This window comes from Vidua macroura, chromosome 6 (assembly GCF_024509145.1).
Source record: "Vidua macroura isolate BioBank_ID:100142 chromosome 6, ASM2450914v1, whole genome shotgun sequence".
NCBI lineage: Eukaryota > Metazoa > Chordata > Aves > Passeriformes > Viduidae > Vidua > Vidua macroura.
Genome location: NC_071576.1, coordinates 59561146 through 59576089, shown reverse-complemented (window position 1 = coordinate 59576089; position 14944 = coordinate 59561146). Strand labels below are relative to the sequence as shown.

Below are 14944 nucleotides of genomic sequence, written 5' to 3'. Positions count from 1 at the left end.
GAATCGCCAGCAGCCCTTTCTCTGAAGCTTAAAGAGGATATGTCCCAAACCAGAAAGGGCTAAGAAAAAGTAACACAGGAGGGGAGGAAAAAAAACCCCAAACCAAAAACCAGCAAATTATTTTTACCTAGAATGTTTGTCTGTTTTGTTGTAGCTTTTATTTTACATGGATTCTCCTGCCTTCTTCTGATGGACAGTGTTTTGATGGTGGTGGTCTTTAAATTATCCTTTTCCTCCCTTTTTCCTATTTTGTCCTGTCTTCAGCTTTGCATTTGCTTTGAAAAGCAATGCCCTGCTATTTGTTTTCTCACAGTCACTTGCACGCTGGTTTTGTACAATTTTCCTTTTCCTTTTCACTCCCAGTACAAAGTCTCTCCCCACTCCCTCCTGCCCTTACCACCTTCTAGTGTCCCCAGCACAGCTCTAGCTCTGAGGGAACATCAGCAATCATAGAACAATAATTCAGAGCCATTAACCAGTTAAGTGTCACACCTCCCTATGAGGCAGGTAATTATTAATCAACATTTTGAAGCTGCTTCTGTTTGGGGTAACAGATTGTTCAGCTGTTCCTGCTCAAGGGGCCCCACACAACAATAGTGAGGCTGCAAAAGGTCGAGGTTGGGATGCACAGCTAGAGCTGTGTGTGGGGACTGCAGACATCTGCTAACACATTGCTGAGCTCTGAGCCCTCCTTTTACTCGTGGGTTTGTCAGCATGAAATCTCTCCTGGACCTGTAGGGTCAAATAGGCTGTATCCTAAAGAAAAATTAAAATCCACAGGAAAGTCCATGGACCACATATGGATTCTGTGCTCCATAAACACGGGGCACGGGGTAACTGGTCTGGCTTCTCTGTTCCCTGCCCATGCAAACCAGCCCAATCCCACGCTCTGTCAGGGAGGGGCTGTGGCTCCCACTGAAACCAGCTCTTCAATACACTGATGGTGACACTACATGGGGACACCCAGCCCGAAATGCTGCCTGACATCTTCCCAAAGGTGGAGATTTACGGGTTCAACCTAAATTAATTAAGAAGCAGAACCTTAATTAAGAAGCAGGTTGCTTCTGAAGCAGCTAACACACTTCAAAGGGCTGAAGCCATATACTTAATGGGAACAAAGAAGAGAAAACAGGGTCAGAGCAGACCGTATCTGTGCCTTGTTCTAACCCCATTCATCTTGCACACGGGGGGTGCTCTGCTGACATTTTAAAAAGAGCAGTGGAACATCTGCCACCCAAAGGAGAATTGGGGAGTGTGGGAGGGGCATGTGGTTTATTGAAAAAATAAATTCTGCTCCCCCACAGAAGCAGAAGATGAGCCAGATGTACTTTTTTTCCCTCTACCAAGTCCTGGTCTTTTCCCCATTGATTTCATTTGATCCAGGATATCCCTCTTATTCTTTTTTTCTTTTTTTCCCTAGCTAGGTGGTTTCACTTTGTGCATGCAGGAGGCAAATTAATCCTGTTTCATGCTCTCATCATACCAGGTACAGCTGTCAGCTGAGGGGCAGGTGGTTTAAGCAAAATAAGTAGCGAGTCTCTTGAAAACGTGGCACATTTTTAGGACCTCATTTCCTCCAGAGCTCAGTGTCCTGGAAGAAACAACCTCAGATAACTCCCGAGCTCCTCAGTCAGTTCTAGTTGCTCAGTTAATGATGTACTTGTACCATTTATTCTGTAACATTTTGAACAGGTACTTCCTGCTTCTGGAGTTTAGAGAGATGGGTGGGTGGCTTTTCCCACCCATTGTAATGGGGTGGTTTAAATGGTGTTTCACAAAAATCCACCACCATTTCTTTAGGAAGACACACAGGCAAGAATTAGGATGATGGACTCTTCATTGAACGCTGCTTCCAGATGTGCCAGCCTCGAGTGCCAGCCCTCCAGGCTTCTGCAGATCCTGCTGGATCTCCCTTGCACCTTGAGGAAGGCATTTCTGCAAGTCTGGCCTTGTGCTATTTTGGAAAAGGGTTTTGAAAGCTACATCCAACGTTAAGAAGAGATTGAGGTAAGAGATTACGACAAATGCACAAAACACTTTCATTTTCTTTATTTTCAATTGATACTGTATGAATACAAAGTTTCTAGAAAGCTACAAAAATTCTACCACTTTATCAAGAAGGCATCAAAATGTGTCACTTTGCAAAGACATGAAAACACCTGCAGTAACCGACACAAAAATAGCATTTTTAGAGTGATGAAATAATTGCACTTAACTGTCATGGATATTAAAGTTATCACACATATGTACCGCGAAAGCTAGAATACATTTTTTTTTTTTTTTACAAAGCACTTTATAAAAAAATTCTCTGCACACAAAACCTATAATTTTCATATTACTATCATACTAAAGATAAATTCACTTTAAAGCCAACACTTAAAACATTTTAAACAAAAAAAAAAAAAGGTACCAGTACCTACACACAGACAATAACAAATACAAGAATACTGTACTGCCAAGAGGTTTGACTGAAACTCCTTTTGAAAGCTTCTGCAAATATGTTAAGAAAACATTGGAGAACATTCAGTTTTTTCCAAGAGCCTTCCCTCACTGTCTAACCTAGAGGTACTTTATCATCAAAAGGCAAGTTCTACATCAAAAGTTACCAGCAGCAGTACAATATTAAAGTAACCACTGACCATATATGAATATGCTTAAGTCACAAACCCATTTTATACACATTACACAAATAAACATAAAGTGAGAATTCCATTAAGTCATTTACAAATGTGAACAAATGCACATGGCAAAAAAACCCCAAAACAAAACAAAAACCCAACCTGTTTTACATAAAATGTACTGAAGAATTAAAGGCTATTCAGGTTTTCAATGTTATAAAATTCTTTTGTCTTTTTTTTTTTTTTCAGGCACATATTGTATTTTTTGTCTGCAGTCATGAGCCTGAATCAGAGGCCCATAAAACAAAACAAAACAAAAACAAAAACACATATTCTGTAAGGAGGTAACAGGGATCCATCTCCTTTTAGTCAACTGAGTGCATTTAAGATTTAATTTACACACTAAAACTAATTACATGATCTCAGCAAGAATGACCTGAAAAGTTAAAAGATGAAGATGTCCAGACTGTTTCTTGTACTTTGACTTATCCAGCCTCAATCTTTCTTGGGGGGGGCTAAACATCTGGTTATGAAAGATAAGAGGGGGAAAGGAGATCATCCTGAGCAAAGGACAAAGCCGGGCTCTACTCCTCACATCTGCCTGTGCCCGGGCACCTGTATCCTCATGGGAAAAGGAAAAGGGGGGACAACATCAGGGCTCTCAGTGTGACTGACTGAGGGCTCCAGGAAACTCCCAGGGGCACTGCTTCAGGCAGCAGGCACGCCCCGGGACTCGCAGTGGAAAAATAAATAGATATGGATTAGCACATCAAATGTCGTATCTGCCTTGGACTGGCCAGTTACTTACATTCAACATTAATGTACACCCTTCATTATTCCCAATAGCCCATCCCCTGGGGGCCCCACGGGACAAGCCACTGCCAAGCTGAGCTGTAGCTGTGGTGGAGAGGGAAAGAGAGAAACAGGCATTGGATCTGCGATTCCTTCAAAATAGTGGTGCAGTACCTAAACAAAACCAGTTTGGAATTCAAGTAAGTAAAACTACATTTGTTAGTAGTAATTTTTAACAGCCCCAAATGGTACCATTATGCTTGTTTGAACGAGACAGAGGTATAGCTTGTCACAAGCATTGACTAGTACAGCCAAAATGTTTGGCAATAACTGAAAAAGTATGTTCTGCTTGCGGGCCAAAAGTGTCTTTGCCCTACCTCAGTCTCATCGAGTTCAACAGGATTACTTGTCTTATAGAGGTAAGTGAGATTTAGACCTTGAAGGAATAACAAAAATAATATTTTAGAGAAAGGGAATCTGAATTATCACAATATTTACCACACAGTGTCACAATATTTCTCTATATAAAAAGTTACTCTTAGTTTTCATCAAATACTTTAAAAATCAAGTTAACATTGTATTCACAACTATATAATCCCTCTGACAGCTTTTGGTTTTGCTGATATTTGTTCTTTCTAAAATGTTGCTCCTCTTCCCATTGATTTCAGTTGTGGTGGAGAGTATGGCCCCCGTTCACAGAAGGTATCAAAACCAGACACATTATTAAAAGGAGCTAGTTTTAGGTTTTTTTTTTTTCTCCCCAAGACATCAACTGGGAGGAAAACAAAACAACCCTGTGTTTTGAGTTGTGCTGGCCAGAGTTTCCCCAGCAGCACCTTCATCCACAGTGCTCACACTCAACACTTCAATGCTTAAACCCACACGGTTGCATTTACCCTCGCTATGCTCAGTTCTCCGTGCTCCTCTTGTTCTATGCATCTGACCTTCAGCATGCACAACTTTGTAAACAAAATCTTCTGTCTAAGCAAAGAATCTCCACAGATACCAAAATACTATTAGAGGAGATTGATGAAGCCATGCTTGTCCACTGAAATTCTGTAGGATATGGATCTCTCATTATGCAGATGCGTGACTGGATGAAGAGAATACAAATGGGAATATTTTCATTTTTATATCACAGACGAATCAGTTGCTGGTTTGCAATGCTGTCAGAAATGGCAAACAGTAGATTTTTCTTCAGCAGGCTGATCATTAGCAAAGTCCCTTTGCTATGAATGGTGCTCTTTTGTGAATGGAGGCCTGTAGATTCAACTTATTCCAATAAACCAAAGGCATTACGGTGATAACTAAATATTTTTGGTCTCTCTACAAATTGTCATTATTATGGCAGCACTTTTCTAAGCTGGAATTTCAAACCAAAGGCACTTTCATGCTAGAGTGCAGAAGAGTCACAATTAATTATTTGGTCATGAAATTGAAAAAGGCAGCATTCATTAATACAATTCACTTTTCACGGAGAACTAGGGATCTGTAACCTTTCCTTTTGGTATAGGCATCTCACTGCAATGGGACTGACTTGTACAGGCAGCTGGTTTAGACCAAGCAGTCAAAGAGCGTTTCTGCAGGGAAAAACACGGGTACTTTAAAAATGGAACCAATTAAGAAAACAATGTATAAAATTTAATCTTAAGAGGCTAAAAGGTACTTCTAATATAATGCTAAGGCACTGCATATTGTAATGCTTTGGCAGCTCTCAATTAAAAGGTTCCTACAAAAAAGTAACAGTAACAAGATAAGTACTTCCAGCTTACAAAAGAGCTCACAGTTTACAGGCAGCCTGTTGGACTACACACCCCACACTCAACAGTTGAAGGATTAAGGCTTTTTAGAATTAACATATACAGGGTATGGATCATTTACAGAATTGTAAAGAAAAGACGATGGAAGTAGTTTCCCTAACATTACATATGTGAACACCAATAAACATTGTGACTGTTTATACCCTATAGTTATGGCATATGTAGTGTGCCAGATCCTACTAAAAAAAAAAAAAACAAAAAACCTGTACCTGGTTTTGCAAATTGACTTACATACTTTATATGCCTTAAAGAGTTTGCTTGTTATTAAAAAAAAAAAAAAAAAAAAAAAAATCACCAAACCCACAATTCAAACCCTAAATAAAAGACAACTTTAGAACAAAAACCAAAAAGTAGTTTTTGACTTGTAACACCAAGTGCTTAGAATAAAGGGCTACCGTTAGGCTGTTACAATGCAGTGCTTTTCCTGATGTGATTGTTAGTGTTAAAAATGAGCGTTAAAAGAGACCTTGCCATGGACACGTTTCTCTGTTCACTTCGCAGAGTATCAACTGAAAGATCATCAGCCCTAATATCCACAAGCAGGTAACAGCTAGACATCACAGCAACCATCCAAACCATCCACCTCGTGCAGTCGGATCAGGCTGAGGGATTGAAGCAGCCTCCCTTCCCCTGGGTGATGTTTGCATCCTCCTCGAACCCGAAACCTCACCAGTGTTAGGGATGGTCCTGGTCTCACCCGCTCCCTCACCTAGGCTCTAGTCTAGTCCAGACATTTCAACAGCGGGCAATTCTAACAGAAAGGACTGTGCAGGAATATAATTTAAAGAAAAGGATTAGAGTTCCTTGTTTGAAGACTTACAGCACTGGGCCTGGGAGTAAATTTGACGCTTACATTGTGCACGGGAACTGTGCTGGTCACAGGAACGAATCATAAGGGGTAGGGAGGAGGGGCCTGCTGAACGTCACCTTTGAGTCAGGACTGCACAAGACTCCCCTAAGAACCCTCTTTGCTGATAACTCATCACCAATCCCTAAGGTGGCATGTGCTTGGTCAGGCAGCCCTCAGCCTTCCAGACAAATGTTTTGCCTGAGAAGCCTCTGCTGCCCAAACAACTTCTGCTCGGGCAACGAGGGGCAGCAGGAGGAGAGGAGCTGAGCAACACCCTCTGTCCTGAGCAGGAGAGGTGAGACTGCTGCTCTCACATGTGCAGACCCCCGAAGCCTTACAGTATTAAAATATCTCCAGCTGTGCTTCACTTCCTGGAGTCTTCCCTGAATTTATCAGAAGGATGAACACTACCACTTGGACGAACGCTTTCCAAGAGGACAGCAGACCCCACGTGGTAGGTGTGTGTTTGTTTCAGATAATGTCAGACCTGGAGAGACAACTGGGAGAGGTGTAAGAGCACCATGATTAAGAGGAAAAGGAGAAAAAAAAAAAAAAAAATTCTCCACTTTCCAATCTTCTTTGCCTGATGTTGGTTGTGATTTTCTAGCGTCTCACAGATATTAAAGCTGCTGATCCTTTCAGAGGTGTACACACTCTTCCTTCAAACACATCAGTGTTTTGCTCTCTGTTTGCGAACGACTCGATGCTGTCGCAATGTCAGTTGTTTCCGTTCATCTCTTGACTTCAGAGTTGCAAGTTTTTTGCTCAACTTATTAGAAAACATAGTTGTCCATATAAAATATAACCTCACACACAAGACTACATATAATGCAAGTCTAAATCTTCAGTATTTACCTACTTATTGCAAAATGAGCCATCTTTTTCATTAAATAATCAAATTTTCTTATTAGTACAATACAACTTTATACTCTTTTAAAATACACTAGATATGTTAGGGGTAAGGGGTGATGTTTTCTTTCTCTGCAATACCTGTTTGAAAGTTTAATGGATTAGAAGATTAGTTTTAGCGTTGAGAAAAAAATACAAAATTTGCCTAATTTTAGGACCTGTCTGTTTCTATCAGGCATTTCTTAAGGCTATATTTTTCATTTGGTTTCAAACAGAAAAATGTTTCATTTTAAAAAATAATTTAGTGAATTACATTCGTCCATATCTTCCACCCTAATTAGTTACAAAGATAATTCTATAAAGATTATTAACTTTGTGTACTCATTTACAGTTATAGCTAAAGATTCGTTTCAATTTCACTTGCATTGTAAAACAAGTATTTCATGTTGGAAAAAAAACCCAAAATAAATTCTTATAAATGCTGTCAGTTTTTCCCCATGGCAAATGCTCTGTCATACATTTTTCTATCAGAATTAAAAATAGGCCTCCACAGACAGAGGCATTAGGTTCTTAAATACAGTCTTCCCAAAGAACTGTGGTTTACAAATTTGAAGAACACTTAGTTTTAGAAATAATTTTTACAACTGTACCAGAATTTCACAGCTACAATTATATATGAACACATTAAAAATGACTTCACTAAAACAGGATTTAGAAAAATGTGGGTGAAAGTTGGGCCAGAGGCACTGCCACTTAGTGTTGAGGTTTACAGTCTGTGTTTTGATAAAGAAGTGAAATGAAGTGTATATATAAATAACTGCTCAGTCCTTTACAAGCCTGTAGATGTGATGCTGTGCTCCATGTTCGCTGTTCGACACTTCGAATACACAAGCCATGCAGAGCAGGGTTTCTTGTGTATCCCTGTTTGTTACCACCTGTGTGGGGAAAGGAAGAGGCAGACACAACATCACACACCTGGAAAGGGCAGGGCTGAAACAAGAAGTGACCCGTGTCACCTCGGCCCTGCCCGAATCGCCCGGCAGCGGCGGCACGTGGCTCTGAGAGCTTGGCTGAGGTGACACCACAGAGCAACAGGGAAAGCAAGCTGGGTCACTGGATGAAACTGGCTCAAAGGCCACCACGTGGCCCAATCTCTGTGCTTTAGGTCACCTGTTGGGCGTTTGCTGCCTGTTCTCCGTGCCCAAGAACTAATTAATGCCACTAACATCTGCAGCACTGTAACCGAGCCCCGGCAAGGACACATCAGATGAACGCAATGGTTCAAAGTTACTGCCTCAGGCTCTCTACAAACCCCAGACTTGAATGGAAAAAATGGAGAAGTAAGCTGAAAATTGTGGAAAATAACAAAGATGTTTGTTCACACTCACAGCCAGCTGAGCGTTTTCATCCTGAGCGTCTACAGCGCCCAGTTCCAGGAGAATTATTCTGAAGTTAGTGGGATGGTTTGTTTGGTAAGCAACAATGACTAAGGGATTTGGAAACTGGTTCCCAACATTACAAGCTGAGCAAGCCATACAAAGCCTGAGAGTATCTTAGAAGTGGAAAAATAAAAAAGCCAGTCCATACCAATAAAATTGTGAAGTTTTCCAAGACGCTGTTCATCATGTATTTCTCTGGTAAATGCTTCAGCTTGTGTATGAAGTTGATCATGTATTCACACATCGGAGAGCGGTTTATCCTGTACACAAACCGGCCATTCTCAAACCTTGCATATTCAGTCTGAAAAAAATAAAAACCATTTAGAATGTGACAATTCAGAGGCAGAAAAAAAGTGGCTGGTAAATCTGTTTTTCTCTCTCTTTTTTTTGGGTAGACAGGAAAAAGAGAAAGTGGCTCAGACACACATACATGCACCTCCTTGCTGACTCCCTGCCTTGCCTGTGCTACGCCTTGCTAAAAATGCAAGGGATCTTAATTATCAAAAATTATAAAATCACTACTTGTTCTCTAACCTGCAAATTAGCAAACTGCACAGATGAGGATTATAAAGTCCCAAACTGAGTAGAAGTTAATTAAGCCAAAAACTGTGATAAGATGATTTTACAGGAGTTTTGAGGCACCTGTCTGCAAAGGGAACAGCAAAAATAAGCTCATATATTTACATTTAAGTGTGCACATACAAACATATATATATTACTGCATGACTTAATAGGCAATTTATGAACTACAGAAAGATGTAGGACTACAGCTGGAAAAAAACCAGACTGACTTAGATTGCTGAGGGAGGGTAAGGCTGTGACTCTTGGACTTCTGCTGTCCAGCTACCAATCGCTCAGGCGGTGGTTTCTCAGGATTTTTGGTTTTCTCTAGGTTTGGAAGAATGGAAATTATTAAAACCTTTTTTTGTTACGGTCAGAAAACATGCTTAGTTTAAGAAGGACATAAACAATGACCAGGACATCTGTAAAGTCTCAACCTTCAGCTCTAGGCTAAAATTCCTCCCCAAAAACTGCTTTGTACATGACAGATGTGGGTCTGGGGCTTAGTCCCCAGCTGCAATATCACTGTGGAGCAAACCAACCAGAGGCCTGACCACACCCCACAGGTCTGTGCATAAGAAAGGTAAGAAATGACTAAAGGCACATATCCCATCACAATACCCACCTCTACTTTTTCTACTACTTGCTTTCCAAATGAGCAGACTTTGGTGGAACAGGTGATTGTCATGTTTTCCGAGCTCTCATACTGACTGGTGACTCCATAAAAAGCTCCTGTATCATCTTGGATGTTGCAGTTTAAGTCAGCCTGTGGGGAAAAAGGTGAAGATTTGATTTTTTTTGTTTGACAGTGTGAATAGCATAAGCTGTCACTAGCTCACCATTCTTTTCAGAAATAACGGGGGGAGCTTAATGGTGATGACAGTGACAGTGGAAAAAGTCCATCAGGGAACTAGCTGCCTAACTGTTGCAGTAAAAACCTGAGGAAATCAGCAATTTATTCAAATTTTAGACAATAAAAGATGCCCCAGTATTTCTGTGGGCTACAGGTGCCGTTCTTGTCTGGCAGACAGCTGGTGAAATCCCCGGAGCAAAGGAATGATCATCTGTGAGGAGCCTGGCTCCAGAGCCAGCCCCTCTGAATTGAATCTGCCTTCAGATTCCAATTCGGCCGAGCCACCCCACTCCAGAGAGGCCACAGCTTGCTTTCTCTTTTTCTTGTCTTAAAGCAATGAAATCCTCACGGCAGAGGGAGACAGCTGGGCAACACAGGATTGCTCTCTGATAAGGCTCTGCCAGGCCATATGGCATTGGTTCAGCAGAACACTGGACTCCACGGAGCAGTCTGACACAAGCCCCAGGCTTCCCGTGTGCACAGAGCCGTGCCCAGCACCAGCAAACACTGCTGGAAAGATCTGCTGGCTCCCAGCATTTCCCTGCAGCCCCAGTAACCATCCAGCTGCCTTTGATAGGTAGCGTCAGAGACCAAGACTCGCAGGATCAAGTGAGGAGCAGCTCTACCTTCAATTATTCATTATCCAAGCCCTGTGCACAGCAGGATTAATTTGGCTACAAAGCAACCACACAGGTCACCTGCTGAATCCGCCCTCCCCGGGCCCACAGCAGCGCTGGAGCTGTTCTGCCACTCTGCTCTTTGACATCATGGACCCATTTCTGCTCATTTCAAAAGCCCTCCGCTTAAAAGCACGCTGATATGGATACAGGCAGACTCTAGGGATATGCACAGCTGGATTTGTTGATTCAGGCATTAGCTCTACTGACATCTTTGAAGCCCAGGGAGAGAGTGGGCAGGGTTTTCCTTTTATGTGGAAATAGCTGATCAGCTACTGCAGCATGACAGCAAAGAATCACCTGAACTTGAAAGTTACGCTGAGCTGAGCATTTTAGCAGGGAAATGCACTTCTGCAGCTGCTTCACTTGCAAGTCTAGCTCTGCTTGGTTCTATTCCTAATATAGAAATGGAATACAAAATAGTTGACAGGCACCTTCATGTTTACCCTCAGACTTTTTTAAAACCTTATGCTTACCTATGCCCCATCCCTGGAAGTGTTCAAGGACAGAGTGAATGGGGCTTTGAGTAACCAGGTCTAGTGGAAGGTGTTAGATTTAGATGATCTCTAAGGTTCCTTATGACCAAACCATTCTGTGATTCTAGTGTGGAGCACTCACCACAGTTCAGGTCATTTGTAACTGCTACTTAATTTCTAACTTGGCAGCAACTCATTAATCCTCCTTAGTGTCTGCAATCGTTATTTGTGGTACGGCCTTGTGAGGCAATATTCTGATAGCAGCACACACTGATCTAGTCTGTGGTACAGAGAAGACACAGGTCTAAGATTACTTGGGGCTGGCTTTGTAAATTAATCAGTGGAGCAGCCTCCTGAGGTTTGCACACAGTGACACAAACAGCCCCAGAGTCACGTATTTTGCATAAGAGGAAGAAATCCTATCGCTGTTCCACCTTGTTTCTTGCACCTGCCCTGCGCCAGGTCAGCAGTTAATGTTTAATGTGCTTCTAAAGCAGGGCTGTCACAGGCAGCTGTGAGGAATTGGTCGGAGCTGATAGCAAATAAGCAATTTGCCATCACAGCTGGCCTGCAATCAAAGCACAGCAAACATCTAAGCATGGAGAACTGCAGCAGCCACCGGCCACGCTGCCGCCGCTCTGCCGGAATTTCTGAAGGAGAGGGATTTCTCCTAAAACAATTGCACTGCTGCAATTAATGATAATAATAATAGAAGTAATCTCTTAAAATGCAATTATTCCTGCTGCTACCACAATTGCAGTTGTACTAGCAAAGCGTTTTCTTTCCTTTCGGATATGAGCAAAATATTTTAGGAATCCTAACTAAACCACCCCTCACAATTTCACGTTGTCAAAAATTAACTGCACAGACCTTGCATTTTGAGCTGCAGTAGCAAATGTTTGGAGAGTTGAAAAAGGATAACTTTTTATCTGCTTGCCTTCTGATTTTGAAGCCCGCTGAAAAAATACTTAATTGTTCTATTTACATGCTGACATTTAACCTGGAAAAGTAACACATGCAGCCATCTGTCACCCTGTTGTTCACTCCCACAGCTCTTCCAGCCCTTGCTGAAATCGCTGGGAGTTCTGTGTACACAACACATCCAGGCTGGGGCCTGAGGAACACTTGAAACTATCACTCAATTGTCATGATTTACTCTTATGCAATCACAACACCGTTGCAAAAGTCCCACGATGATCATATAGATGAGAATTATCTTTATTTACTTGTTTGCTCTTCGATTTTTTTTTTTGAGTCTAGCACACAGTAAAGGTGTTTTCAAGGAAGGACAGAATTCTCTTTGTAAACAGTTTTCATATTCAATTAATTGCTGAGATTGCTGAGAGCTGAGGACTCTTCAAAAAAGTCTAACACCAGCATTAAAAAATCATAGGAGTTGGCAAGCAAATGCTCTTAAATGAAGGCTTCACCAAAGCCTCTTTTAGTACTATAACAATTTTGTCATAAGGACTTAAGAATATTATTATAGCTTAAATAGCAAGGGATTTGTCTAAACATATACATCTGAAAGTAAATTGTATTTTTCCAACTGATGAAATTAAAATAAATTTTTTGCTGTTTTTTTTTCCTCCTCCAAATGGTTATGAGTACCCATGTGGCTGTGAGAGTTATAGATGTGGGAATAAGGAGGTGTGTTATAAATGAATGCCCTGGTATTCAGCTTTAGCTCCTTACTGCAGCATTGATTCCAGGGCTCATGTCCACATTTTAGAAGGGATGTTGGAAAATTGGAAAGTGTTCAGCAAAGAGCTATAAGAATGATTTCAGGTCTGGAAAACATCCTTTGTAGTGAATGACTAATGAAACTCCATCTACTTACTTTTTCCAAGGGAAGTTTTTCCACAACCTTGTCATAGCCTACAAGTTGCTACATGGGGAAGAGCCTTCTCCTAGATTAAATCTTGCAGAAAAGGGCATTAAAAGGCAGAAAGCTAAAGCTAAGCAAAAGTAAAATGAGAAACAAGGCAGGGGCTGGTAACCCTGATGGCCATGGAATGCTGGCATAATTCTCAGATGAGGAGAAATCCCCTTGGGGTCTTTTTGAACCAACTGAGTAGCTGACAGGGATGTTCTGGTTCGAGTAGGCTTGGTACTGTCCAAAGGCAAACATTACTTAGGGAGGTTCACTGCCTGAGCTACACGGCAGGTAGGACTACATAAATATAACAACAACAAAACTGAAATACAGAAATTTATCTTATTAGTCTTCTCCTTATAATTTCCTGTTTCAATGATCCTTGTGAAAAAGGTGACAACAGCCCAGCCACTGGAGTGCTGTCACCAGCTCTGTCTCCAGCTGTTCTGCATTTCAGACCCAGGCTGCAAACCTTCCTGGGCTGTAGAACAGCTTTCCCTCCTGTACAGCTTCTCAGGCAGCTGTGCTCTGGGCTCCAGGCACTGAGATTTGGGACCACTCTTGCTGCCTATACAGATAAATAACTTTTTGAACGGTGGCTTCAAATATATTCGTGTGAGTTCAAATATTATGGCATTTCAAACATTAAGGGATGATCACATGTAATGAGCAGGAGTCCATTTAGTCATTGAGTTTTAAAGATCAATACAATTTAGGGGGAAAAACCCCAAAACCACAAATGGAATTTAAATTTTTTTTTTCTTTACTTTCAAGAGTCAAACTCTAATTTAGACTTTTTTTCTGGGCACTGAGTTTTATATGAATGCACTTGGAGGGGAAGAGGCACTCAGATTTCTGGCAGTGCAAGAGCATGATTAATTCATTAATAAAGCACAGCTTGTCAATGGGTAGCACTGGAAATATTGCACATTACGAGCACCAAGTGTTCGACACGCTGAATGGAGAAATCTCTACCAGTGTGCTGGAGCTTGCACCTAAAGAGATGCAATCAAAATAAACAGTAAAAATAAATTAAAAAAAAAACATCTTCCTATTCCTTTCCCCAGAGCTCTCAGGCTCTGTGCTACAGGCAGGGGCAGAGGGTAGAGCGCTTGTGTAATAATAACAGCTTTGGCTAACAAAAAAGCAGCTCCAGCAAAAATTGCTGAGAAGAGTCTAAATCCATCCTGCTGAGTAGAAGGAAAACAGCACCTACTGGAAACAGTGGGATTTGGGGAGGGCCAGAGCAGTTTGCACTGGCACTCAGCAGTTAGCATTAAGCACATAAGGTCACTTATTAACAACATCTAGGTCTGAGCAGCTGCTCAGAGCGGCTGTGGGGAGGTGTGTTACTCATGCGCCCGCACCGTGCCTCCCCTCCTCCTCTCCAGAGCTCCACCAGAGAGCAGGGATTCCAAACTGTGAAGCAATTTTTTCCAATGGGAGCATCTGGGCCGCTGGCACGCTGCTGTGCAGCTCAGGAATTGTGTCCAGGTCTGCCACATGGTTGGGCTTGTGATGGGCAGGCCAAGCTGCCCCTTCCGCTCGCCACCCAGCATCAGTCTGCTCAGGGGGCCTCCCCTCTGTGCCAGGGGGCTGCGGGGGAAAAAGCAAATGGATGTCTGCTTTCTTCCATATCTTATTTGTTTTGCATACATTTGCATGCTGGCCTTGGAGCCATTCATGTTACAGACCCCAGTTGTGAGCTGCACATCATTTGGCAGTCAAGCTGTGTGTGTGTCTGTATGTGTGTGGAGGAAACTGCAAGATTCTGGATTATGCAATATAAATTACAAAGAAGGGAGGGAGGAGGAGGGAGGGAGGGAAGGAAGGAAGGAAGGAGAGGAGGGAAGGAAGGAGGGAAGGAAGGAGGGAAGGAAGGAAGGAAGGAGGGAAGGAAGGAAGGAAGGAAGGAGGGAAGGAAGGAAGGAAGGAAGGAAGGAAGGAAAGGAAGGAAGGAAGGAAGGAAGGAAGGAAGGAAGGAAGGAAGGAAGGAAGGAAGGAAGGAAGGAAGGAAGGAAGGAAGGAAGGAAGGAAGGAAGGAAGGAAGGAAGGAAGGAAGGAAGGAAGGAAGGAAGGAAGAGAGAAGAAGAAGGAAGGAAGGAAGGAAGGAAGGAAGGAAGGAAGGAAGGA

The 14944-nt window shown here is 42.1% G+C and overlaps 1 protein-coding gene across 1 annotated transcript in view; it reads right to left on the bottom strand.

Annotated features, from left to right (window-relative positions):
* Window positions 1-2034: 2034 nt before the first annotated feature.
* Window positions 2035-14944, bottom strand: part of TEAD1 (TEA domain transcription factor 1) — a 39994-nt gene continuing 27084 nt past the window's right edge. The window contains exons 7-9 of the mRNA XM_053980803.1: window positions 9555-9695; window positions 8517-8669; window positions 2035-7864 (exon numbers count right to left, since the gene is read on the bottom strand). Of these exons, the coding sequence (XP_053836778.1) occupies window positions 7751-7864; window positions 8517-8669; window positions 9555-9695 (408 nt within the window). The 3' untranslated portion in view covers window positions 2035-7750. The remainder of the gene's footprint in view (window positions 7865-8516; window positions 8670-9554; window positions 9696-14944) is intronic.